Source organism: Diaphorina citri, unplaced genomic scaffold (genome assembly GCF_000475195.1).
Source record: "Diaphorina citri unplaced genomic scaffold, Diaci psyllid genome assembly version 1.1 scaffold40, whole genome shotgun sequence".
In the NCBI taxonomy this organism is placed as follows: Eukaryota; Metazoa; Arthropoda; class Insecta; order Hemiptera; family Psyllidae; genus Diaphorina; species Diaphorina citri.
Genome location: NW_007377477.1, coordinates 242888 through 267812, shown reverse-complemented (window position 1 = coordinate 267812; position 24925 = coordinate 242888). Strand labels below are relative to the sequence as shown.

The window sequence follows — 24925 nt, the reverse complement described above, 5'->3', positions numbered from 1 at the left end:
GGTTTTTTTTTTGACCAAAAAACGCCTTAAAAAAAGTGTAAAAAGAGTGTGTTTACTCGAGACTAGAACTTTAAACAGCGCTGCTGGAATACTTGAGTTTTCGCCTCTTTCAAAATCTATATGTGAAGTCAGCAATTAATTCTGGCCAAATCGCAGTTAGATACAATTCGATGCGGCTCGTTCCGGTTATTTCAACCTACCCACTGAACCTTGTAATATAACCCTATATTTCCCTCTTGTCCGAGATCAGAACTAAAATTTAGTAATGTATTTTTAATTTTTAGTTTTTTAGTTTAGTTCTTATTATATGATATTTGACTTATAATTTGTTTAATCCATCCCATGTATACATCCATGACTAAAAGAGATTAGTGCTAGCTTTATTTGATGGCCGCGATTTTTAAGGGCTCTCCCTACCTGGCTCGTAATATCGTATAAACCAGATTCTTCTAGTAGATGTCGTTATCGTCAGATGTAGCTTATAGGATTAGAAGTCGAAGGCGTCCTCTTAAAAAAATTTTTCGTACTTGGCTTCAAACAGCATAATATCCATGCGTCAGATGTGTAAGTGGTATAGGTTTTTGGCTTTATGGTTTTCTGGACAAAATTTGCACCACCATTTTCGTGATCCTGGTAAAAAGACCTTTAATTTGAGATATAGGTCGACCCGGTTTGGACAAGTCCTTCTATGGGAACAGACAGACTGACACACACAGACGACACCGAAGCGAATACAATAGTCCGTCCCTTATACCTTTTTATTACTATTGTAATAATAAAGGAAGGACGGACTAAAAAGTGATTTTTAGCCCATGGTCTGTACGTATGTATTTTTTATAGGGGGAACTATAACTGCCAAGGTCATTCCTACACACGTTCCAAATTTTCGGAGTCTGGCCTACGAGAAAAACAAAGCTCCAAGGGGGAGGGGGGCTCGGCTCCCCCTAAATACGGCCCTGATACCTACGTCTTTCATTCGAATTTTTAACTTTCATAAAAAATAATAGAAAGTAAAAACTTCTGCTCAAATTTTCACCCACTTACAACTAGCCCATCATGTCATAAAATGTGGGAAAAAAATATTGCTACTTTTTCCAACAAGAAAAATATCCCCTTTATTTTTTTTCCCTCGCGTAATGTTCTTTCTCAATAAAAACGCACGCATTTCAAGAGCCAACGAGCAAAAAAATTCAACAAACTTTTTATTTTTATTTTTACGCTGAGAGAGCAAAGGGAAAAGTCTTTAAAGTCAATATTTAAGGGTATTTGAGTGAAATTTCGAGTGTATGGCCGCCATACACGCCTTATATGGACGCTACGCCACTGGAAATGGAAGTTGAGAAACGTCCAGCGTGGATAAAACTGGGACGGGTGACCGATATATCGCCGGATAATTGTCGATATATCGACGATATATCGCCAAAAAAATATATCGATATATATCGATATATCGACGAAAAATATATCGATATATATCGGTTTTCGATATATCGCAACATCCCTAGGAGATACAGTTGCCTGTAGGTACTTTGGTCAGGTGCATTCTGGTTGGTCCAATCATTTTTATTTTTCTACCACTGTTTAAAACATGAGTGATGGCATCAATTTCACTGTATGCATTATTTTTCTGATTTTATCTTCCAATCCCTTTCAGGTTTAGTATCTCAGGTTCAATACCAGTGGCTGCCCTCTCTCCCAGGTCCACTTGCCTGTGAGGCACTATGGACCCAGCCGAGTATCATGGGGTTCCGGGTACCTCCTCCCATGGGCGTCGACACCATCATCACCGCCACCACTCACATCACCATCATCACAGGGAGAGACATGCTCGGCGAGCTGAGTATGTTGAGCGAGACCCCTATGATGGTGAGGAGGAGCGAGACTGGGCTCGGGAATATGGAAGGGGTGAGAGACGAGATTATGCAGCAAGAGAGTTCCCTCCTGAGAGACGTGATTTCCCGGGGAGAGAATACCTTGATGAGCGGCCAAGGGAGTATTCCCGTGAGTTTCCTGACCGATATGAACGGAAAGAGTACCCACGGGACCGGGAGTATGACTATCCACCACGGAGGGAATATTCAACAGAAAGGAAAGAGTATGGAGAGAGGAAGGAATATTCAGGAAGAGATATCCCAGAGAGAAGGGACTACATGGAAAGACCACCGTATAAACCACCTTCCCCACCACCCCCGGATATTGTACCATCCACAGATGTGATTCATCAGAGTGCACCCCCACCTGTGCGTCCGAAGAATTATAAGTTGCTCATGGATCCATTCCTTATCAAGGGTAAGATTTTTTTTTTTCTTCAACATCAGAAATGTTATATTTTGTGACATTATAATGAATAATGATAATTGAAAGAAATAAAAGTGAAAGCATTGGGTTAGATTTTTACAATTCAAAGAAAAGAAACAAGAGTAAAAGAATTGGGTTAAACCAGGTACAATTTTTGTGTGTCAATAATGAGATTCGAACCTGGAACCTTGTGTATGACAACACAAAGGTGTTACCACCAGGCCAACTGTGTTCTGCTTTTTCTATAGCCAATGCACTGGACAGTAGTTAGTGCTCATAATCTTTTTGAAAATCAATTCTTATTTCACTTTGCAGGATGCACGAAGCTGTATAGATACGAGGGCATTGTCCCGAATGATCCTACCTATCCTCCTGTGGTTGTCAAAGATCCTAGATCTGCCATGTCCAAAGTACTGTGGAGCAAATTGGAGCCTCTGGATTTACCTGTGCCACAGTTCAAGGTAAGTTTGTTCCCTTAAGCATGTAAAGGCCTAAAACATTCCCTATTGTCATTAAAAAAAAAAAAAAAAAATGTGTCGTATACAGTGGGAACACTCTTGTGTTGATCCAACATCTCAAGACCCATTCTCACCTGTTGTTCGAAAAAAAAAAATAATAAAATAAAAAAATGTACCTATATAGTGGGAACCTGGGAACATTCCCATTTAAATTACATTGCCTACAAGGACATTTGGAAAATAAAAATCAGATGGTGAGAATGGGCCTTAAATGGTTGGGTGGAAGAGTTCCTCCAGGAGAACCCTGCCTCTTAAAAGAAAGCCATTGAAACCCTTGAATACCAGCTGACAGCTTCACCAGTTCCCAATGAATCATTAAAGTTAAGCAACGTTGCGCGTGGTTGGTATTGGGATGGATGATCATGTGAGCAATTGTGTGCTGCTGGCTTTTCTAGTCCCACTCAGGCTGGGGGAAAATAACTTGCTGAATGAAGGGTAAAAACTAAAAACTCGTAACTCGAATTTTAAAAAAGAAGAAAAAAAATCTGACAAACTTGTGTTCATCAATAATGTACGAATAAACTTGAATAAGCCCTTCATTTGACTTGAATGGATCGCTTCATCAGCGCAAAGATGGAGTAGCAAAACCGAAGCACAGTAATCAGGGATCGGTAGCAAATATCAACGCTTCCTCCGTAAAACACCAGCCGGGCTGGCTGTTGACATCTGCGCATTAGAAGTAGCAATAATTTCACGTGCGCGCTCCGGGAATGCGCGTTGCGCGTGAAAGAGAGATGGGTGTACCATGGGTTGTTGTAGGCTGCGGTACGCACGCGGTCGTTGCCCTGTTGAATGAGTTCGGAGGAGTGTGCGAGCGCGAACGAGAAGGAGAACGAGCAGATGAACTGGAAGAATAGCTGAAATAGAATAGAATAGAATTGAATTGAGTTTTTACTTTCCTTATCCTATAGGAATGAAAGTAATGTAATCGGGTCAAATTTTCGATTACGGGAGTTTCTCGTCTTTTTACTTTCCTTATCCTATAGGAAGGAAAGTAATGTAATCGGGTCAAATTTTCGATGGTCAAATTTTAGTGTCAAAACACGTTTTAAGGTCCCTAGAGCCTAAATCCAAAGTTTCAGCCATTGGTCCGTGTGTGTGTCTGTCTGTAGTGGAAGGAAAAAGGAAGAGAGGAAGACCAAAAAAGCAATGGAGAAACTGTATAAATGAGGATCTGCGTGAAAAGGGACTGACCCGAGAGCAAACTCAAAACCGAGTTGACTAGAAAAGACCAACACGTTACACCGACCCCGCATACCTAAGTGGGAAATGGTAAAGTGAAAAAAGGAAGTTACTGGCAGGATAATCAAGGTATATTGTATTTTACGTAGTCTGGCTGGGGAACTATAAACAGGGAGTATACCAGCCTGAATTTCCCTTGCTAAAGAAACAGTTGGTTGGTTGAGTGCGAAGGACATCTACTCGTAAAAATTGTAGCCAAAACCAAATGTCAGTCCAAAGCAATCCCCCTAGTTAAGGCGGATTGAGAGGCTGACGAATTACGCCGACCCCGTCTGTACACGGGAAAAGGTGAAGAAGAAGATTCTGTTTTACGTACCTGAAATGCATACACGTCCAAGTGAGAAATGAAGCTCATCTGATAGAGACCCACAGTGAGTACGAGATCGAACGCGCACAACTTAATAAGCACCATCAGTTTTAACGCGGACTCGAGACGGTTGCGAAAGTCGTTGAGCCGTTGATGTCGACGCAAGATGTACGTGACGCAGTCGCGCTCAAAGTTGCGCCCAGCGCGGAGCGCCTCCGTTAGCGCGAGGAGAGAAGTTGCGTCAATGGTGGGTGAGTCTGCGTTCATTGCGTTTGAATCGAATCGCGTCGTCGCGTTGAATTCGTGTAAGTTGCGTTGATTGGTTTTTAGAGGTTCGGAGCTGTCGTTTCTTGGCGAGGGCTGAGGTTTTGATTGAGAGGATCGAGCGAGGTGAGGTGATTGGTGCAGTTTGCTGTCGTTTGTATCGTAATTTTGAGATCTCGATCTAATAAAAATATAAAATCGAGAAAAAAAAATCTTGAGCAGTTTAAGTGTATTCAGCATACTTTAAGCCATTTGCCCTTGAAAAAGGGACGAAAACATTACATTCCATTGAAATGGGGGACTTTTCTAACGAAATTCCTGTGTGCAGTGTCCAGTATGTAGGACTATTGACGAAAACGCTAATGTACCATTACTGTAACTCAACCGTAAAAAAGTAACCGAATAATAAGTGACTATTATGCTGGTTTACCAACCTGGGATTAAGATGAAATGAGGATTTCCCGCTACTTAATACCCAGGTCCACTTCAGATTGAATTTAATCCTGAGACAATCCACGGTGGTAAAACTCGACCTAAGTGTAACCAAAGAACAGATAGATAGCTACAACCTTCTCAAAACCAGTTTGGTGTTCCCCGATAATTTAGAAGTAAAAAGGGGATGAAAGAAATTAAACTCACCCAGAGCGAGTTGTTTCCCCTCCTCTGACTTCATTCACGACGTTGAACCCTTCGGTGTCTGTCACTCTGTCGGTCTGTCCCCATAGAAGGACTTATCCAAACCTGGTCGACCTATATATCAAATTAAAGGTCTTTTTTTTTCTTCTCCTGAAATTTCATTTCTTGCGTGAGGCCTTTAAAATTATTGTTCTTTTAGTAAAATGCTTTATTTGTGTATCTAAACTTTTTTTGTCAGTGTACAGCAATTTGAAACTTTTGAGTTTCTTTTATTTCTTTTCCATTAATAATGGTAATTTATAAGTTTAAGGAACCGTGGTAAACTGGTAAACTTTAACTTAAATTTTGGGGGGAATGAATAACTCATTTTTTAATTCCTAAGTACTTGGTTTTAAATGCAAATACCTGATGTTTTGAAAAGCGTGCCAAAAATTTGGTGACCAATACAAAAAATACAAAAATACATACAAAAACTCCATGAAACTTGAAAACTTTTCAATTTTCAAGGAAACTCCAAGTTTCCTTGAAAAAGTCCACGGAGATGGACGAAACTCGAGTCGGATAAGATCAAAACCGGAACGTGTATTCATTGTATCATATAAAGGTAATGAGTTTTGTAGTTAGTAGTTATATTTCATAACTTTAGGATAAAGTTCGCCCCGGACGGGAATGGAACCGGGGACCTAGCGCTTATAAGACTGAAATCTCAATAAAATTGTCGAGTTGAAAAGAAATCTCACTTTGCTGAAACTTGAAGTCACCGCCTTGCCCTTACAAAAATGTATGTCTTATCCTTTAGACTTTAGACGTAATTTGTTACAGCTATCACAGGAAATGTCTACTTGGTACATAGTGATTAACTGGTCTACCCTATTTTCGGTCTATTACCTACCATTTTTTTCTTCTTTTTCTTTTTCTCCTCCTCCTTCTTCTTCTCCTCCTCCTTTTTCTTCTTCTTCTCCTCCTTTTTCTTCTTCTTCTTCTCCTCCTTCTTCGTCTTCTTCTTCTTTTCCAAGTAGTCCCTCCATCCACCCCTAATTGGCGATTGAAAGGGGGCACCCCCCCCCCCAAGGCCTATGTACTCTATGTATTGTGTTAATAGTTACTTCCTTTGCTTTCTCTTTATTGGGTAATTGGCCACGGGGCAGATTTAATTATACTCTTACTAAAAGGCCTAGGTACAAAATGTATGTCCTTAAAGCTCTGTATTACCCTTAATGCAATTATGCACTCGTTTTCGTGCGTTTAGCATTTATTTTAGGAAACCTGTAATGCGTCATTGTTAGCCTTTCCCGTGTTCAGACGGGGTCGGTGTTTTTCTTCAGCCTCTTAATCAGAACCCTAAGGTGATTGCCTCCCAGTCAGCCCTAGCAGATGTTCACAACGGAGAACCGACCATCGACCATAGCCTAGTCCCGACCCAAGAGAAAGTGAACAAACCATGCTAATGAATAGAAGCGTCCTCAACGGAGCACGTCGGACCATAGAACCTACCCTCGCAGAAAATGAAGGAATTGAGTTGAGGATTTTTCTGCCATGGTCGATGGTTTCGGCGAGGGGCCATGGTCTATGGTCATCGTTGTAGCCTCGCACCTTTCAGGCTGATTTTTTTTTTTTACGAAAATTTTACGAGTGCCCTTCGCACTGAACCTGTACTATTTCTTAGCAAGGGAAATTTCAGGCTGGTATCCTTCGTTAGGAGGCAGCCCGAATATGAGCTTTCTGTAGTAGGAGAGAACCATGACGGAACTCACTGAAACCAGGGGAAAAGAGTGAGTTATGAAAAAGAACGAGTCATTTCAGTGTGGACTACTCAGTTAATGAGTCATTGCTTGTTATAGTATGTAGTAGGTAACCAATTCTACTTCGTTAGGAGGCAGCCCGAATATGAGCTTTCTGTAGTAGGAGAGAACCATGACGGAACTCACTGAAACCAGGGGAAAAGAGTGAGTGAGTTATGAAAAAGAACGAGTCTTTTCAGTGGACGACTCAGTCATTAAATGAGTCAAATTTAAGTGCCTCTTTTACCATTACATATTTCCCATTGTTCTATTTATCAGAAATCTTTTTATATTAGTAATGCCACCACTGGTCGTTACCTGAGAGTCTACTCAATTGTCCACACGAGTCTGAGTGCACCCTTCCAAGAACAGATCCGAAAAACCTTCAACCTTGCTGAAGATCGAACCCCGCCACCAGGCCACGAAGGTGGCTTCTAAGATCTCGGAAGTTATACTTTTGACCTCCAGAAAAAAAAATAATAATGATAAAAAAAATCAACAAATAAACTAATTTATGAAGATTTTTTTTTTAAAATCTCACCTATTACGAGGGAGAAGATGACGATCCTGCGCTCCTGTGCACAACACCGGGCCGTGATTTGCGCATCCGTGTCGAATGTCTTGCGCATTTCCACCACCAGTTTGTAGTAGCTGTTGGTGAACGAGCGCATTTCCCAGATAAACAGAGGCGCGAGAAACGCTTCGAATGCGCGCTGAAATATCTCCGTGCCTGCGGAATGAAAGTGTCAATAGAGCGAAAAATTTGCCGGTTAAAGTTTCATTAGAGCGAAAAATTGACGAGAATAATATTTCGTAATTTCGTAGAGTAGCTCGTAATTTGTACCTAAGGAATAGAAAATAATAGGATTGGCCGAGGAAACTGTAACAATAGAGGTCTTATCGTCCTGAAATCGAAGAGAGAAGGAGGAAAGGATAGGAAGCCGGCTGTTCCGAAATCGAACCTTAATTGTTTTGGATAAAGTTCACTCCGGGCCGGAATCGAACCCGAAACCTAGCGCTTACAAGGTAGACGCGCTACCTTTGCAAGCTAATTGTTCTGGCAGTAAGGGGCTTTAACCGGGACTGAACGTTTGGACGCGAGCTGATTTCTGTCACACTGGACTGCAGTCCGGGACTGAGCGTCTAAACGGCCCTTTAATGGTAGGTTTACACGCTCAACCCATTTGCACATACTGTCTTGTGCAAACCGGTTTGCATAAGTGAATCGTATCGTGTGAACACAGGCTTGAAATTTGCACACGCCAAAAAAACTGTTTCTAGGTTCCTCTCACGGAACAAACCGGCTTACACAAGCCAGTTTGCGCAAATGGCTTGGGCGTGTAAACCAGCCATTACTCAGACTCAGTTGGATAGTTTCCCTTACCTCTGATGTCCGTTTTGGAGTTCTGCAAGTAGTTCTTGAGAAGAAGGACGAAGTTGAGGTCCATAAAGAAAGTGCACACATACCAAGCCACCCAAGGGGTCATGAAGAACGCCCGATGGAGCCATTTGGCCGATGGCCGCTCCGTAAAAAGGCCGAAAATTTGGTACAGCTTGATGCTGCTCTCGAAACAGCGATAGCGATCGGAGGAGGATGTGGGTTGCATGATTGTAATGGGGTTTACGCCTTTCAAGGAGGATAAAAATTAGGTATTCTGCAAGAAAAATAGTGGTATTACTTAGACTTAGGTTAGATTCGGAAGTGTTTTTCGCTGTACGAAGGAGTCTAAGGTCCAGGCCACAAAGTGAGTTTGAACTCTGTTTAGGTTTAACTCTACCTTTCAGATTAAGCAATCTGATTATTTTTTTTTTTTTTAGCCGGTCTGATTTCTTAAAGCGAGATTAAAGTTTGTACCTAAACGGAGTTTAAACTCACTTTGTGGCCCCCGGGGGGTAAAAAACAATTCTGCAAGTGAAAATTGTAGCTTCTTCTTGTGTCATCGGAAATTACTGTTGGAATGATGGAACTGAAACTAATCCTCAACTAGGGAGGTTAATTATTTTACTTTCGAAAGAAAATGTTGAAAAAATTGGGAAATTTTAAGAATTGCCTAAAAGTTTTGTACATAAAAAATTAATTAGGCACGTCTTTTCACATAAAAAAGAAAAGGAATAAACTTTTGAATAGTACATAATAGTAAAAAACTTTTTTTTTTTTTTTTTTTTTTTTTTTTTTTTTTTTTTTTTCTTTTTTTTCGCATGCCACGCCACTGGTAAAGGTCAAATCCAGTTACCCACCATACTCAACGGTGTTTAACTCGAGTTTTCTAAACAGTTAAATATGTACATTATTCAATTGTTTCTCTCTATGTTTCAGATCGATTCGAATTATGTAGGCGTACCTCCGGCTGTCGAAGTTACCATCAGTAATTTGAATGATAATATTGATAAGGGGTTTCTTTTTGATATGGTAAGACCTCTTTCCTTCCTCTCCATCAAAATATGTATTTTCAATGTATCTGTTGATAAAGAAAAAGGTGGCGTGAACATCACACAACTTTCTATTAATTGCGAAACTGGCAAAAAAAGATCATTTCGGATTTGCAAAAAATTCGACCAAAAAATTAAAGTATCGAAAAATAAATGAAAATAAAATCTTAATCCGGGTTATTACTCATAGGAAAGTTTTGTTTTTGTATTTTATTTTATTATAATTTTTCTTTATTAATTGACCAATTCACTCCTTCCCTCTTTTAGGTTCACAAGTTCGGTCCAATTGAAGAGCTTCGTATTTTCTATCACCCTCTCACCAACAAACATCTGGGCCTGGCCCGAATCATATTCAAATCCGTGAAGGCAGCCGCAGCCTGTGTGGATAAACTGGGCAATACTTCTGTGATGGGCAAAGTCCTTCGGGTGTTTCTAGACGCTTTCGGTAAGTATTGGTCTGATCGAGGGTTTAAGTTTATCATCACGAACCTCATACCTAGCGCTTACAAGGCAGACGCTCTACCCTCCAAGCTAACTAGACTGGCATAAGTTCACTTTAAAGTATGCTTGGACTCAGATTGAGGGCCTTATAATCAAAAGAAAGACCACTAAAAGCCTGTTCCCACTTGTCGTGAGTTTCATCCGATTTTTTTAAATTCCAATTACACACAGCACGATTCCCCCCCCCCGAACCGAACGACAAAAAATGTCCTTGTAGGCAGTCAATGTAATTTAAAGGAGAGTGTTCCCACTACACACGATACGATTTTTCCCCCTTAGATTTCCCACTACACACGACACGACTTTTTTCTCGAATGACAAGTGGAAATGGGCCCTTACCTCTAAAGTCCCCTTGTTATATTCGTTTCTTTTTTCTTCCAGGGGAGGAGTGTACGAAAATGTTCGAGGAACTGACAGACACCAAGAAGCCCGAGCCCCCCGCGCCCATTGCTCCGTCCGCCCCTGATGTGCCGGAGGATAAGTCTGCCCCCTCCGCCCCTGGGGAGAGAGACAGGGACGATGCAACTAGTACTGCCTCCTCTTGTGAGTATAGTGGTTCCAGTTACCCTGGTTTATAGTAAAATATTCTTTCTAATGTTACCCCGTGAGGTTCAAGTCACCCTTGTATACGGTAAAATGTTTTTTTTTAGTGTTTCACCGCGGTTTTTACTAAAAAAAAAAAAAAAAAAAAAAAAGGGTGTGGGTTCGCGGGCGATCGTATTACACCCTGAGATGTAATAATAATAATAATAATAATAATAATAATAGCCACTGACTTGAAAGGTAAGGTCCACTAGGCGAGGTTAACGCCGGAGGGCGTTTCTACCACCTAACCTTTAGAGCTCCATTATTATGTGGGTCAAAATCCTCAAATAAATGGGAAAAACCTGAGTGCGGATAACGCGAGTGATTCCATGAACCTCGGATGGTGACAGTCGTAGCCTCAGCACTCATGATTCATACTAAGGCGAGCGTCTGACCTCTCTATACGAGGCAGGTTAAGTTATACTAGTGTATATGGGTATACAGATAGTAAAAGGTTTATACTCTAATCAGTATAAGTATTCCAATGCATATTTCTGTGTTAGACCTCATTCAGGAAAGAGGGCCGAAAAGGGTCCGAATGGTTCCGAAATGGCATCATGAAAATATTCATACTTCCTTATTCCTGGAAATATGAAAATTTCCTTTATTTGTTGAAACATTTTCCTCTGAATGTTATCAAAATAAGACCTACCGCTTGGGAGTTACGGCGAAACAAAGAGACAAAAACTTAGAATCGCCCGGAGCGAACTTCATCCTAAACAGATAGGGTTCGTTCTCGGAACTACTGGCTTTCTCCTATCCTGTCTTCATTTTCTCTTCGATGTCGGGACGATAAAACCTCTGTTGTAGTTCCCTCTATCAAACCTCATATAAAAAAAAAGAACAAACTAAATGCAAAATCATCGAGATGAATTTGATGGATTTCGAACCTTCGCGATTGCCAGGAATTGTCTATTCCATAATTTTCCTAGACTTGATAAAACCTAAATCTCACTTAGTTCGTTGAATGATTGTTTCAGCTACCACTGCCAGTTCGTCAGCTCATAGCAAATCGCACCACTCGAATAGTTCCAAGTCTCACCACCAGGTTCCCTCTACACCCTCACACCATCCTCCTGCCCCCCACGGTAAGTTTCCCTCTTAGTAGTGTAATAGAAAGTCGTGGTACGTTCACACTCTTTTACTCTCCATTCGCCATTCGATGACTAGTTATGAAGGTATGCAGTTCAATTCAATTATTTTTATTGTTGAACTACATGATAGTATGTTAACGATATTTATACACACTCGCCTGTTCACATTAACCTTAGCCAGAGGTCGCGGGATCGAATTTTTTTCCGGCTCTATGCTTTGAGTTTGGGTGCACTCAGCCTCGTGAGGACAATTGAGTAGCGACGAGTGACTCTATTCGAGTAGCGACCAGCAATGCTGTGATAATGTGATATCCACTATCTATCTATCTATAGTATCAATCCTGGGATTGGTTGGCAAGTTCTCTCCATTTGACTCTGTCTAGTGCCCATTCTTTCATCTCGGTGTAAGTTCTGGTACCGGCGTATCCCATGATCTGATCCATGTATCTGATATCCACTAAAGTAGATAGATAGATATATACTTTATTTGTAATAAGAATTGTTACAATTGGTTTTGTGGTTGGCCAAAAAATAAATTACAATTAACATGATATCCACTTTTTTTTTTAAGAGGTTTGACCGAGGGAACTGTAACTGCTATGGTCTTATCGTCCCGAAATCGAAGAGAGAAGGGAGACAGGATAGGAGAAAGCCAGCCGTTCCGAGAACGAACAATATCCCATCAGGATAAAATCCGCCCCGGGCGGGAATTGAACCCGCGGTGTAGCGCTTACAAGGCAGACGTACTACCAACTAAGCTAACTAGGCTGGCTGAAAATAATCAAATCTGTTAATTTTACTTTCCTTATCCTATAAGATTTTCATTTTTTATTTTAATAAATCTATTTTAAAAGGGGCGCGACTTCATGTGCCCCCCTTATCCTATAGGAAGGAAAGTAATGTAATTTGTATGTCTTTCTTTAAGTGGCAGGGTTCTCCTAGAGGAGCTCTTCCACTCAACTACTGACCCTTTCTGTTCACAGGCGAAGAGGCCTACTATCACGGAGGCCCACCCAGCTCTACCTCCTCCTCTCTCCCCTCCACGCCGCTCTACCCCTACCACCACCCCTACCCGCCACCCATCATCCACCCCTCCCCCATGGCTCCCCCCTGGGGGGGCGACCCTTCTAGTCAACCGGCCCCCCCGCCCCCACCCCAGACAAGATGGCGAAGGGAGGAAGAGAAGGAGGAGGGGGAGGAAGAAGAGGAGGGAGGGGGAGAGGTGGAGGAGGAGGAGGAGGAGGGGAAGAAGGTGGATTTGGACACGCGGATAGAGATGGTGCTGAGAGGGGAGTGGAATTTTTTTTGCTCACCTTTAAAAAAAAAAAAAAAACTAAAAAAACCTTTGAACTATTCGGTCCACCATAAAGGTTGCGGGAATAATGCTGGAGGAGCCAGAAGGAAAAGGTGACTTTTTAGAAGGGTGTTTGTGATCTCACCCACTTTTTAGGCCGACATCTGTTGATATGTGATACCTACCTTTTTTTCTTTCTCAGATTCGGGTTTTTGTGGGCGGTGGGGGGGGGGGGGGTTGGACATTATGAAATGGGGGACTTGAGTTTCTAATGAAATTCCTGTGTGCGGAGTCCACTGTGTAGGACTAATTGCGGCCCCATTGTACACAACAAGCTAGCCGCCTTACTCGCCATTTAACCTGTCAATGGAGCTCTAAGGGTTAGGTGGTAGAGAACGCCTAAGGCGTTAACCTCGCCTAGTGGTTGCCTTCCACTCAAGTTATTATTATTATTATTATTAAAAAAAAAAAAAAAAAAACGGGAGTAGTAGGATTAAGCGCGAATTTGAAGGACTGACTTAAAATTATAATCCTACCTGCTCTAATTCCCCCCCAGGCAACAAAATCAACGTGGGCGGGATACCCATCTCGAGCGAAGAAGAAGACGAGCCCCATCACCACAAGCACCACCACCGGGAACGGCACAATTCCGCGACGAAAAAGGACCGTCGCGGTTCTTGGAACGAAACGCCCCTGCCGCCGGGCGTCGATGAGGAAGAAGAGGAAGAGACGGCCGACGGGCCCCTGTCTGTGCCGCCGTCTCCGTTTCTCTCGGAGGAGATCTATTTGAATTGCTTCAAGCGGGCGATTGAGATGGCTCTCGAGGCGAGAGAAAGGGAGGAGCGGGAAGCGAAAGGGTACCTCGAGAAGGAAGGTGAGATTTTCTAACCATAGATACTTTTCATCTACATACTATTTCCTTTATTTGTTGAAACATTTTCCTCTGAATGTTATCAAAATAAGACCTACCGCTTGGGAGTTACGGCGAAACAAAGAGACAAAACTTAGAATCGCCCGGAGCGAACTTCATCCTAAACAGATAGGGTTCGTTCTCGGAACTACTGGCTTTCTCCTATCCTGTCTTCATTCTCTCTTCGATGTCGGGACGATAAAACCTCTGTTGTAGTTCCTTCTATCAAACCTAGGCGAGAGAAAGGGAGGAGCGGGAAGCGAAAGGGTACCTCGAGAAGGAAGGTGAGATTTTCTAACCATAGATACTTTTCATCTACATCCTAAATAATAATAATAGTGCCTATTTATACTGCTCGCATGGGACTGAAAAGTCCCTTTACTCCAGTAGTAGGCTACTACTACTACTACTATTATTGTGGTCAAATTCTCAAATTATATTGAAGATAAATATTTTGAGATATCTTGAAGAGAATGGAATAATATTATTGTTTAGGGCATATTATACCCATTGTTTATGAGTGATAGGACTGAAAAGTCCCTTTACTCCAGCAGTAGGCTACTACTATTATTGTGGTCAAATTCTCAAATTATATTGAGGATTCCATACTTCGGCTGGGATTGAACCCACGCCCTCCTGTTTACCAGGCGAGCGCCTTGACCACTACACCACCGAGGCAGGCTAAATTGAATATTTCAGGTCTCAGCCAACTTGGCGTTTTTTAGGAATAAATTAAAGACCTGAGAAAAGATTTACGATATTAACTCTTTGGTTTTCCTTGGTATTTATTGGGGTTGTACTTGATGCAGAAGAAAAGGAAAGCCCCCGTTCTAGGCAAACTAACGATTGCCTGACGTGACGGGTTTTATCGTAACAACTTCGTTAGAAGATGTTTTGATAGAGGGAACTGTGACTGTAAAGGCTTGTTTCATCCGATTTTTTTTTCTTTTTTTTCTGAATGCCCTGTAGGCAATGTAAGGTTAATGAGAGTGTTCCCACTACGCACGACACGATTTTTTTTTCTCGAACGACAAATGGGAACGGGTCTTTGAGGTTTTATCGTTCCGAAAGCGAAGAAAGGAAGACAGGATAGGAGAAAGCCAGCCGTTCCGATAATGAACCATATCTGTTAAGAATAAAATCTCCGGGCGGGAATCAAACCGCGACCTAGCAATTACAAGGTAGACGCGCTACCCTCCAAGCTAACTAGGCCGGCCCGATAGGAGAAAGCCAGCGTTCCGAGAACGAACTTTATCTGTTTAGGATAAAATCTCCTCTTGTTTTTTCCCCCCAGATGTACCTACATTTCGGGGAGCTATTCTCTCCTAGCCTTAATCTTCTGTACTTTAATCGGCTAATGAAACTTGTTCCTTTAATTTAACTTTTTTTAATTTAAACAGGTCTTAATTATTGTTCCATAAAATGTAATGTTATTACCAATCAAATATACCAAATTTCATTTCTCTACGACAAACCGTTCTTGAGATATTTTGTTCACAACATTCTACTTTTTCCCATTTAAACCTGTACGTACGTTACGTACGTACGTACGTAACGTACAGACCATGGGCTAAAAACCACTTTTTTGGAATCAGGGGACCCCAAAACGGATATTTCCACTCATTTCCCGATTTTGAAAATTTGGACCGATTGCAATACTTTCATTACTAGTATAGCTCGCTATACTGTAGTAATAGAAAGTAAAAAAGAACAAACTAAATGCAAAATCATCGAGATGAATTTGATGGATTTCGAACCTTCGCGATTGCCAGGAATTGACTATTCCATAATTTTCCTAGACTTGATAAAACTTCAATCTCACTTAGTTCGTTGATGAAGCGGAATACCAACAAATGAATGATTGTTGAATGATTGTTTCAGCTACCACTGCCAGTTCGTCAGCTCATAGCAAATCGCACCACTCGAATAGTTCCAAGTCTCACCACCAGGTTCCCTCTACACCCTCACACCATCCTCCTGCCCCCCACGGTAAGTTTCCCTCTTTGTAGTGTAATAGAAAGTCGTGGTACGTTCACACTCTTTTACTCTCCATTCGCCATTCGATGACTAGTTATGAAGGTATTCAATTCAATTATTTTTATTGTTAAAATACATAATAGCATGTTAACAATATTTATACATACTCGCCTGTTCACATTGATCTTAGCCAGAGGTCGCGGGATCGAATTTTTTTCCGGCTCCCGGCTCTATGCTTCGAGTTTGGGTGCACTTAGCCTCATGAGGACAATTGAGTAGTGACGAGTGACTCTACTCGAGTAGAGACCAGCAATGCTGTGATAATGTGATATCCACTATCTATAGTATCAATCCTGGGATTGGTTGGCAAGTTCTCTCCATTTGACTCTGTCCAGTGCCCATTCTTTCATCTCGATGTAAGTTCTGGTATCGGCGTATCCCATGATCTGATCCATGTATCTGATATCCACTAAAGTAGATAGATAGATATATACTTTATTTTTATTTTTTTCCTCGCTAGGCGCTTTAACACTATTGTGTCGTTCGCGCTTATCTTCTTTATTTTTTCATTCTTTAGTTTAATTTATATTTCATTGTTTATTGATAAGTAGAATTCTTTTATTTTTAATTTCATATATTTGGTGACCAACCTCAGTGGTGTAGTGGTTGGCGCGGTGGACTTCGGATCTGGAGGTTGGTGGTTCGAGTCCAAGTCAAGTCATAAAATTTAGCGTAGTGCATTAAGCAGGGAACGACATTTGTGACAAACATTTTTGCTTAACACAATTCAAATTGATTTCTTTTATTCATGTACTTTTCATTTTCAATTTCTTTCAGTTCATCTGTTAGTTCATTCAATAATTTTGGTCTTTGGTGTGTTTTGTTCAGGTCCTGCAAAGCCAGGTCCTTAACGTAGGTGTTCCCCCGCAGGGAGTGCCCCTTGGGCCCCAGCTTCATCTGCCGCCTCATTTGCATCACCTCTATGCCCCCCACCCGGGGATACTGCTCGCATAGGACTGAAAAGTCCCTTTACTCCAGCAGTAGGCTACTACTATTATTGTGGTCAAATTCTCAACTTATATTGAGGTTAAAATTCCACACCTCGGCTGGGTTTGAACCCACGCCCTCCTGTTTACCAGGCGAGCGCCTAGACCACTACACCACCGAGGCAGGCTAAATTGAATATTTCAGATCTTAGCCAACTTGGCGTTTTTTAGGAATAAATTAAAGACCTGAGAAAAGATTTAGGATATTAACTCTTTGGTTTTCCTTGGTATTTATTGGGGTTGTACTTGATGCAGAAGAAAAGGAAAGCCCCCGTTCCAGGCAAACTAATGATTGCCTGAAGTGGCGGGTTTTATCGTAACAACTTCGTTAGAAGATGTTTTGATAGAGGGAACTGTGACTGTAAAGGCGCGTTTCATCCGATTTTTTTTCTTTTTTTTTTCTGAATGCCCTGTAGGCAATGTAAGTTAAATGAGAGTGTTCCCACTACGCACGACACGATTTTTTTTTCTAGAACGACAAATGGGAACGGGTCTTTGAGGTTTTATCGTTCCGAAAGCGAAGAGAGAAGGAAGACAGGATAGGAGAAAGCCAGCCGTTCCGATAATGAACCATATCTGTTAAGAATAAAATCTCCGGGTGGGAATCAAACCGCGACCTAGCGATTACAAGGCAGACGCGCTATCCTCCAAGCTAACTAGGCCGGCCCGATAGGAGAAAGCCAGCGTTCCGAGAACGAACTTTATCTGTTTAGGATAAAATCTCCTCTTGTTTTTCCCCCCCAGATGTACCTACATTTCGGGGAGCTATTCTCTCCTAGCCTTGAATCTTCTGTACTTTAATCGGCTAATGAAACTTGTTCGGGTAAACTGTACATTTCTCGAGCCTCGGTCCGTTAATTGGGGTTGTACTTGTTGCAGATGAAAAGGAAAGCCCCCGTTCCCGGCAAACTATCACCCAAGTCCAAACGAGTTAGAAAATCTACCGAGGATGCCAGCAGTAGCTCTAGTGAAGAAGAAGGACTTATCAAAGGTAAATAGAAGTCAAATCAAATTTTAAAATCGCTGACGATGCGGTTAAAATAAGGTGAAAGCGGTTCTCATCAAAAACAACTCGATCTTACCACAGAGATCATTTCAGAGTTAGAGAAATACTGGCCTGTGTAAATCAAATGGGTGATTTCAAAGAAATCCCTGGACAAGTGTCCGATTCCCACAACATGGACGATTTGGACGACAAAATGTCCCTGGCCAGTCTGAGTAGTGGTGACGAAAAGATCCAGGAGGTAATAACAATAATCTTCTCTTGGAGGGTTTCAGCAGTCATTATATATAAGTTCTGTGGACCAACTTGAAAATGAGAACCAAAAGGTATTAATATTTTACAGAACTTCAAAATTTTGGTTCATTAGTAAATTAAATGCCTACATGTTTCGGAGGGGCTCCCTCCATCTTCAGGGCTTTACAAACACTTAAACTACGAGGTACACAGAATACAGAAAAAGACTAGAGAAAAGATCACAGAAATAGGGTAGGTATAAAGTTAAACATATGAAAATATGAAGAATATAAATCTGGAGATAAAATTCTTTGGAAAGACATGGTTTTGAATTCCCGTGTACAGACGGGGTCGGCGTTTTTAATCAGCCTCTCAATCAGCCCTAACTAGAGTGATTGCTTTGGGCTGACATTTGGTTTTGGTTTTGGCTACAAATTTTACGAGTGGATGCCCTTCGCACTAAATCTTTGCTATTTTTTTTAGCAAGGGGAATTCAGGCTTTAATTTCCCGGGCACAATTCGACTGAGGCGCTTCTTGAAAATACCCGGGTATTTATAAAAATTGGGTATTTACCCAGGTAAATACCCGGGGTATTTACCCCAAAAATAAGTACCCGGGTATTTACTCGTACCCATCACTAGTACCTTGTAAATGAATGGGTAAAAGGTAGAGCGGACTAAGTCAAAATCGACTTTCTAAGTTACCTAAGATATCGTTGGAAAGAGCGTGAAAAGATCTACTTTTCTATATTGGTCGCGAACTTCACTTTAGTGTTTTATTGAAATGAGAGCATAAACAAAATGGCTATCTAGCTCTATTTAAACTTTGACTCCATTTATCTCAAAACTCTTTTTTTGGACTTGGTCCGCTCTGCCTCTTAGCCATTCAAGTGGTGTAAATGGTCCGTTGTATAGAAGGGGAAAGATCCCGCAGTCTAAACAAGGTCTTATATATTTCATAGGTAAAGTTTACAAATAAGTATATAAACCTTGCTTAACTTCAAAAAAAAAAACTCCCTGTTTAAAGTCCCCCAGCTAGACTAAGCTAAGCAGGAGGTAATAATAAATATAATATGGAAATATTTTTTATCACATTAACAATAAAATTTTCTTTTTTAATAAATCCCTGTAAGTACTTGAGTACTTTTAGGGGATTCTTCTTTCTTGCTGCATTATTTCTTATCTTCTTTATTTTTTCATTCTTTAGTTTAATTTATATTTCATTGTTTATTGATAAGTAGAATTCTTTTATTTTTAATTTCATATACTTGGTGACCAACCTCAGTGGTGTAGTGGTTGGCGCGATGGACTTCGGATCTGGAGGTTGGGGGTTCGAGTCCGAGTCAAGTCATAAAATTTAGCGTAGTGTATTAAGCAGGGAACGACATTTGTGACAAACATTTTTGCTTAACACAATTAAAATTGCTTTCTTTTATTCATGTACTTTTCATTTTCAATTTCTTTCAGTTCATCTGTTAGTTCATTTAATAATTTTGGTCTTTGGTTTGTTTTGTTCAGGTCCTGCAAAGCCAGGTCCTTAACGTAGGTGTTCCCCCGCAGGGAGTGCCCCTTGGGCCCCAGCTTCATCTGCCGCCCCATTTGCATCACCTCTATGCCCCCCACCCCGGTGCCCCGTTGTACCCCGGCCCCTTTTGGCCGCACCCGACCTTTGTGTTTCATCCTGGGGGCGCCCCAACCCCTGTGGGACGACAGGTAACCCCCCGCACGGGGAGAGAGGTTTTGGTTGTTTCTTCCTTGATGTTCCTGAGATCTTGCTTGTATTCCTTGTCCTAGACCTAGATATTCCTGAAATGTTCCTGAGATCTTCCTCTCCTTCTCATCTTCGGATATTCCTGCTTCTCTCCCTCGCGTTCTCTGATATTCCTGCTTTATTCTAATATCCTGCTTCTCTCCCTCTTGGAGCATTCCTCATTCCTGGGATTTTATGTATCTTCCCCTGTCTAAATTTTCTTGTTTCCGAATTAGAATTTTCTGGTTCCTCTTCTGTTAATGAACATCCTGTTTATCTTTTGTGAGTTGAAATTCTTGACTCATATTTAAATACTACTCCTGCTCACTACTTTTTTTTAAAACATTAATAAATATAATAATTAAGAACTAGGTACAAAGTATAGTTGAAACAAAGTACCTATTAGAAATAACTAAATAAAATCGGCACTGGTGATTGGTGGTTCGAGTCCAAGTCGAGCTATGAAATTTTGAGTCCAATACAAAAGTCACAGGCATTTTTGGTGATTGGTGGTTCGAGTCCAAGTCGAGCTATGAAATTTTGAGTCCAATACAAAAGTCACAGGCATTTTTGGTGATTGGTGGTTCGAGTCCAAGTCGAGCTATGAAATTTTGAGTCCAATACAAAAGTCACAGGCATTTTTTTTTTTTTTTTTTTTTTTTTTTTTCATTAAATAGCTTATTTTACTAATTTTTCATACTTAACACAGTTGAAAGTCCAAATGTTGACTATGAATTTATTATTTTAATGTTAATATTGCAGGTACCCTCACTGGCAATGCCAGTACATCACGGAGGCCCTCACATGCCCCCTACACTCCAAAGTGTGGTGATGCCCGTACAACCCCAACAGCAAACCCCCTCTGATCCTTCCCTCACACCTCAAGTACAAATTACCAAGTACGTATAAGGACGGGACCACAATGAGTTAAAACTTCTTTTTTTTTTTTTTTTAAAAAAAAAGAGATTTGATAGAGGGAACTAAAACTGCTAAGGTTATATCATCCCGAAATTGAAGAGAGAAGGAAGACAGGATAGGAGAAATCCAGTCGTTCGTGGTGATGCCCGTACAACCCCAACAGCAAACCCCCTCTGATCCTTCCCTCACACCTCAAGTACAAATTACCAAGTACGTATAAGGACTGGACCACAACGAGGTTAAACTTTTTTTTTTTGAAGAGATTTGATAGAGGGAACTATAACTGCTAAGGTTATATCATCCCGAAATCGAAGAGAGAAGGAGGAGAAAGCCAGCCGTTTCGAGACGAACCTTAATAGATTTTAAATTTGGCTTGAACTTAAACTCTTGGTTTAAGCATTACGATTGGTTGATTTAGAATTTCAATTTATATTTAGCGATCTGATGGACCAAAATTTTGAAATCAAGGTATCAGCTAGACCTGACAGACGGACCTTTTCAGCCGTACCTGTCGGGTCTACCTGATAGTGTGTGTGCTCATCAGGTATCAGGTCTACCTGATAGTGAGTGGCTGGCCTTAGGGAGGTTTTTTTTTCAATATTGAAATCTTACCCTAAGCTTAACTAACTTATCCTTCTAAGAGTTCTATATTTGATGCATACGCGGATCACATTGCAGTCTGCCCAAACACAACAAACAACGACAACATAGTATCCAAATGTTGGGACGCAAGGAGAAAAATGACATAATAGTCAATCTCAAGCATTAGATAACAACAACAACAACAACAACATATTTGATGCATACTTATTGTTAAAAATAAAGTAAAATTATTTCAATTCTATTCTGCCCTCAGTACCCTAGTGGATCGACTCAGCACCGAGCTCAAGCAGATTCTCAAGCGAGACATCAACAAGAAGATGGTCGAGAGTATCGCGTTCCCGGCCCTCGAGTCCTGGTGGGACCGGGAACTCCAGAAGCAGACGGAACCGACAGACCAGGACTCCCTAGTGGATCGACTCAGCACCGAGCTCAAGCAGATTCTCAAGCGAGACATCAACAAGAAGATGGTCGAGAGTATCGCGTTCCCGGCCTTGGAGTCCTGGTGGGACCGGGAACTCCAGAAGCAGACGGAACCGACAGACCAGGACGGGCAGAGTGCAGACCAGAAGGATAGCTTTGCGTTGGGCGGGTTCGGACTCGGCTTTCGGGCGACCATGCCGAAAATGCCTTCGTTCAGGGTAAGTCCACAGGCTGGGTACACAAAAAGGCCACGGAAAATCGATCATAACTTGAAATCGGTGTAGATTGGCTGAACTAAAGGTCTGAGAAACGCGACCTCTTTGTGAGCTTTTTTCAGTACATATTTGGTACTGAATAACGGATAACGGGTAAACTGTACATTTCTCGAGCCTCGGTCCGTTAATTGGGGTTGTACTTGTTGCAGATGAAAAGGAAAGCCCCCGTTCCCGGCAAATTGTCACCCAAGTCCAAACGAGTTAGAAAATCTACCGAGGATGCCAGCAGTAGCTCCAGTGAAGAAGAAGGACTTATCAAAGGTAAATAGAAGTCAAATCAAATTTTAAAATCACTGACGATGCGGTTAAAATAAGGTGAAAGCGGTTCTCATCAAAAACAACTCGATCTTACCACAGAGATCATTTCAGTTAATCCAGAGTTAGAGAAATACTGGCCTGTGTAAATCAAATGGGTGATTTGATGATTTCAAAGAAATCCCTTGACACTGTGTAAGTGGTAAGATCGGCTCTAAGTGAAGTAGATAAAGCTACCATCCCTCCCTCAATGTTAGGAATAGTCCCAAGATGTTCAACTTTCTTGGTGTTGGATTAGGAATAGTCCCAAGAAGTTTCAGCTTTCTAGGTACCGTATTTGATTTCTGGAACAGTACATTAATGGGTCTCGCTTTAATGTAATACTTGATATTCCATTTCTATTTTCAATTCTATTCTATTCTATTCTCAGGCTCGGATGATGAACTGGACACGGACACCACCTCGGGGCCCCAGCGCCCCTCCTCCCCTGCCCAACGCTCTCCCTCCCCCACCAAGTCTGTCTCCTCCAAATATTCCTCCTCCAGTGAACAAAGCTCCTCGTCCTCGAGTGAAGAGGAAGAGAGTGAGGACAGCGATGCGCCGACCGGTAATTGCTCTTTGCTTTCTCGATGTTTTTTTAGACTTAAACTGTCTTAGACCTTGTTCTAAAGGTGTGTCCAAAAATTGTCGACCGGCCATCGAGCCACATCGATCGACGGAAGCTCCTCGTCCTCGAGTGAAGAGGAAGAGAGTGAGGACAGCGATGCGCCGACCGGTAATTGCTCTTTGCTTTCTCGATGTTTTTTTTAGACTTAAACTGTCTTACTTAGACCTTGTTCTAAAGGTGTGTCCAAAAATTGTCGACCGGCCATCGAGCCACATCGATCGACGACCGTCGACTATGTGTGGACACACCTTAAGAAGCTGGATTGTATAAAATTGCATTTTGCACATTGATTTGCATATATTTGGTCGAATTTTTCAATGAAAATTAGGTACCTATGTATGTGAAATGGTGAACCTTTGTGGAATGGTACGTACTGCCTAAAACTTATTCCAAATTTTGCAAACTCAGTTTTGGCAGTAAGTCAATTTTAAAAATTTTAAACTAGCACACCTTAAGAAGCTGGATTGTATAAAATTGCATTTTGCACATTGATTTGCATATATTTGGTCGAATTTTTCAATGAAAATTAGGTAAATACCTATGTATGTGAAATGGTGAACCTTTGTGGAATGGTACGTACTGCCTAAAAGTTATTCCAAATTTTGCAAACTCAGTTTTGGCAGTCAGTCAATTTTAAACTAGTTTTTTTTACTCATCCGAAAAATTATTCCTTCCCCTTTTCAGTTCGGGACAGCAAAGCCCTCTCCCCGATTTCCGACGAAGACTTGCCCATCTCCGTGTCCCTCTCGAAGCGGCGCCGCCAAAGTGCCGACTCCGCCGTCAGCGGGAATCGAACCCCGGCCTCGCGGAAACCCACCAGCGCCGCCTTCGTGTACACACCTAGCGAAGATTCCGACAGCGAGCTGGATCTGGCGACCAAACAAAAAGAAAAAATTGACGCGAAGAAAGCGTTCGATAAAGTCAAGCGGGAGAAGAAACCGACCACGCCGCTCCGGAAAGGGAAGTTCATTTACAGCAGTAGTAGTAGTGACGAGGACGAATCTAAGGAGAAGAAGGAGGACGAAAAACGGCCGACGAAGGACGTCAAAGAAGATTCGACGGAGGTGTGCCCCAAGGATGTGTCCGTGGTCCTGGATAGGATTGATGTGGCGAAGGAGGAGGGGAAGGAGAGGAAGAAGAAGGAGAAGGAAGAAGAGGAGAAGAAGAAGGAGGAAGAGGAGAGAGTGCCCACCCCGCCCACGCCTGTGCTGGATGTGGAGGATGACAAGGAAGATGGAGAAATTGAGTAAGTAGAACGGTTAGGGGGAATAGTACCTTGTGAAATGTTCCTGAGATCTTCCTCTCCTTCTCATCTTCGGATATTCCTGCTTCTCTCCCTCGCGTTCTCTGATATTCCTGCTTTATTCCAATATCCTGCTTCTCTCCCTCTTGGAGCATTCCTCATTCCTGGGATTTTATGTATCTCTCCCTGTCTAAATTTTCTTGTTTCCGAATTGGAATTTTCTGGTTCCTCTTCTGTTAATGAACATCCTGTTTATCTTTTGTGAGTTGAAATTCTTGACTCATATTTTAAATACTACTCCTGCTCACTAATATCAAAGGTAAATAGAAGTCAAATCAAATTTTAAAATCGCTGACGATGCGGTTAAAATAAGGTGAAAGCGGTTCTCATCAAAAACAAGTAACGCTCGATCTTACCACAGAGATCATTTCAGTTAATCCAGAGTTAGAGAAATACTGGCCTGTATAAATCAAATGGGTGATTTCAAAGAAATCCCTTGACACTGTGTAAGTGGTAAGATCGGCTCTAAGTGAAGTAGATAAAGTTACCATCCCTCCCTCAATGTTAGGAATAGTCCCAAGATGTTCAACTTTCTTGGTGTTGGATTAGGAATAGTCCCAAGAAGTCTCGGCTTTCTAGGTACCGTATTTGATTTCTGGAACAGTGCATTAATG

General features: G+C 41.6%; 1 protein-coding gene across 1 annotated transcript in view; it reads left to right on the top strand.

Moving 5' to 3' along the window:
* Positions 1–24925, top strand: part of LOC103513463 (histone-lysine N-methyltransferase SETD1) — a 37979-nt gene that overhangs the window by 2499 nt on the left and 10555 nt on the right. The window contains exons 2-20 of the mRNA XM_026826408.1: positions 1655–2289; positions 2614–2759; positions 9364–9456; positions 9744–9921; positions 10359–10520; positions 11543–11650; positions 12640–12851; positions 13153–13171; positions 13507–13824; positions 15742–15849; positions 16183–16253; positions 17763–17874; positions 17973–18127; positions 19639–19833; positions 20633–20769; positions 21645–22029; positions 22236–22347; positions 22772–22948; positions 23693–24254. Coding sequence (XP_026682209.1) covers positions 1722–2289; positions 2614–2759; positions 9364–9456; positions 9744–9921; positions 10359–10520; positions 11543–11650; positions 12640–12851; positions 13153–13171; positions 13507–13824; positions 15742–15849; positions 16183–16253; positions 17763–17874; positions 17973–18127; positions 19639–19833; positions 20633–20769; positions 21645–22029; positions 22236–22347; positions 22772–22948; positions 23693–24254 — 3818 coding nt within the window. The 5' untranslated portion in view covers positions 1655–1721. The remainder of the gene's footprint in view (positions 1–1654; positions 2290–2613; positions 2760–9363; positions 9457–9743; positions 9922–10358; positions 10521–11542; positions 11651–12639; positions 12852–13152; positions 13172–13506; positions 13825–15741; positions 15850–16182; positions 16254–17762; positions 17875–17972; positions 18128–19638; positions 19834–20632; positions 20770–21644; positions 22030–22235; positions 22348–22771; positions 22949–23692; positions 24255–24925) is intronic.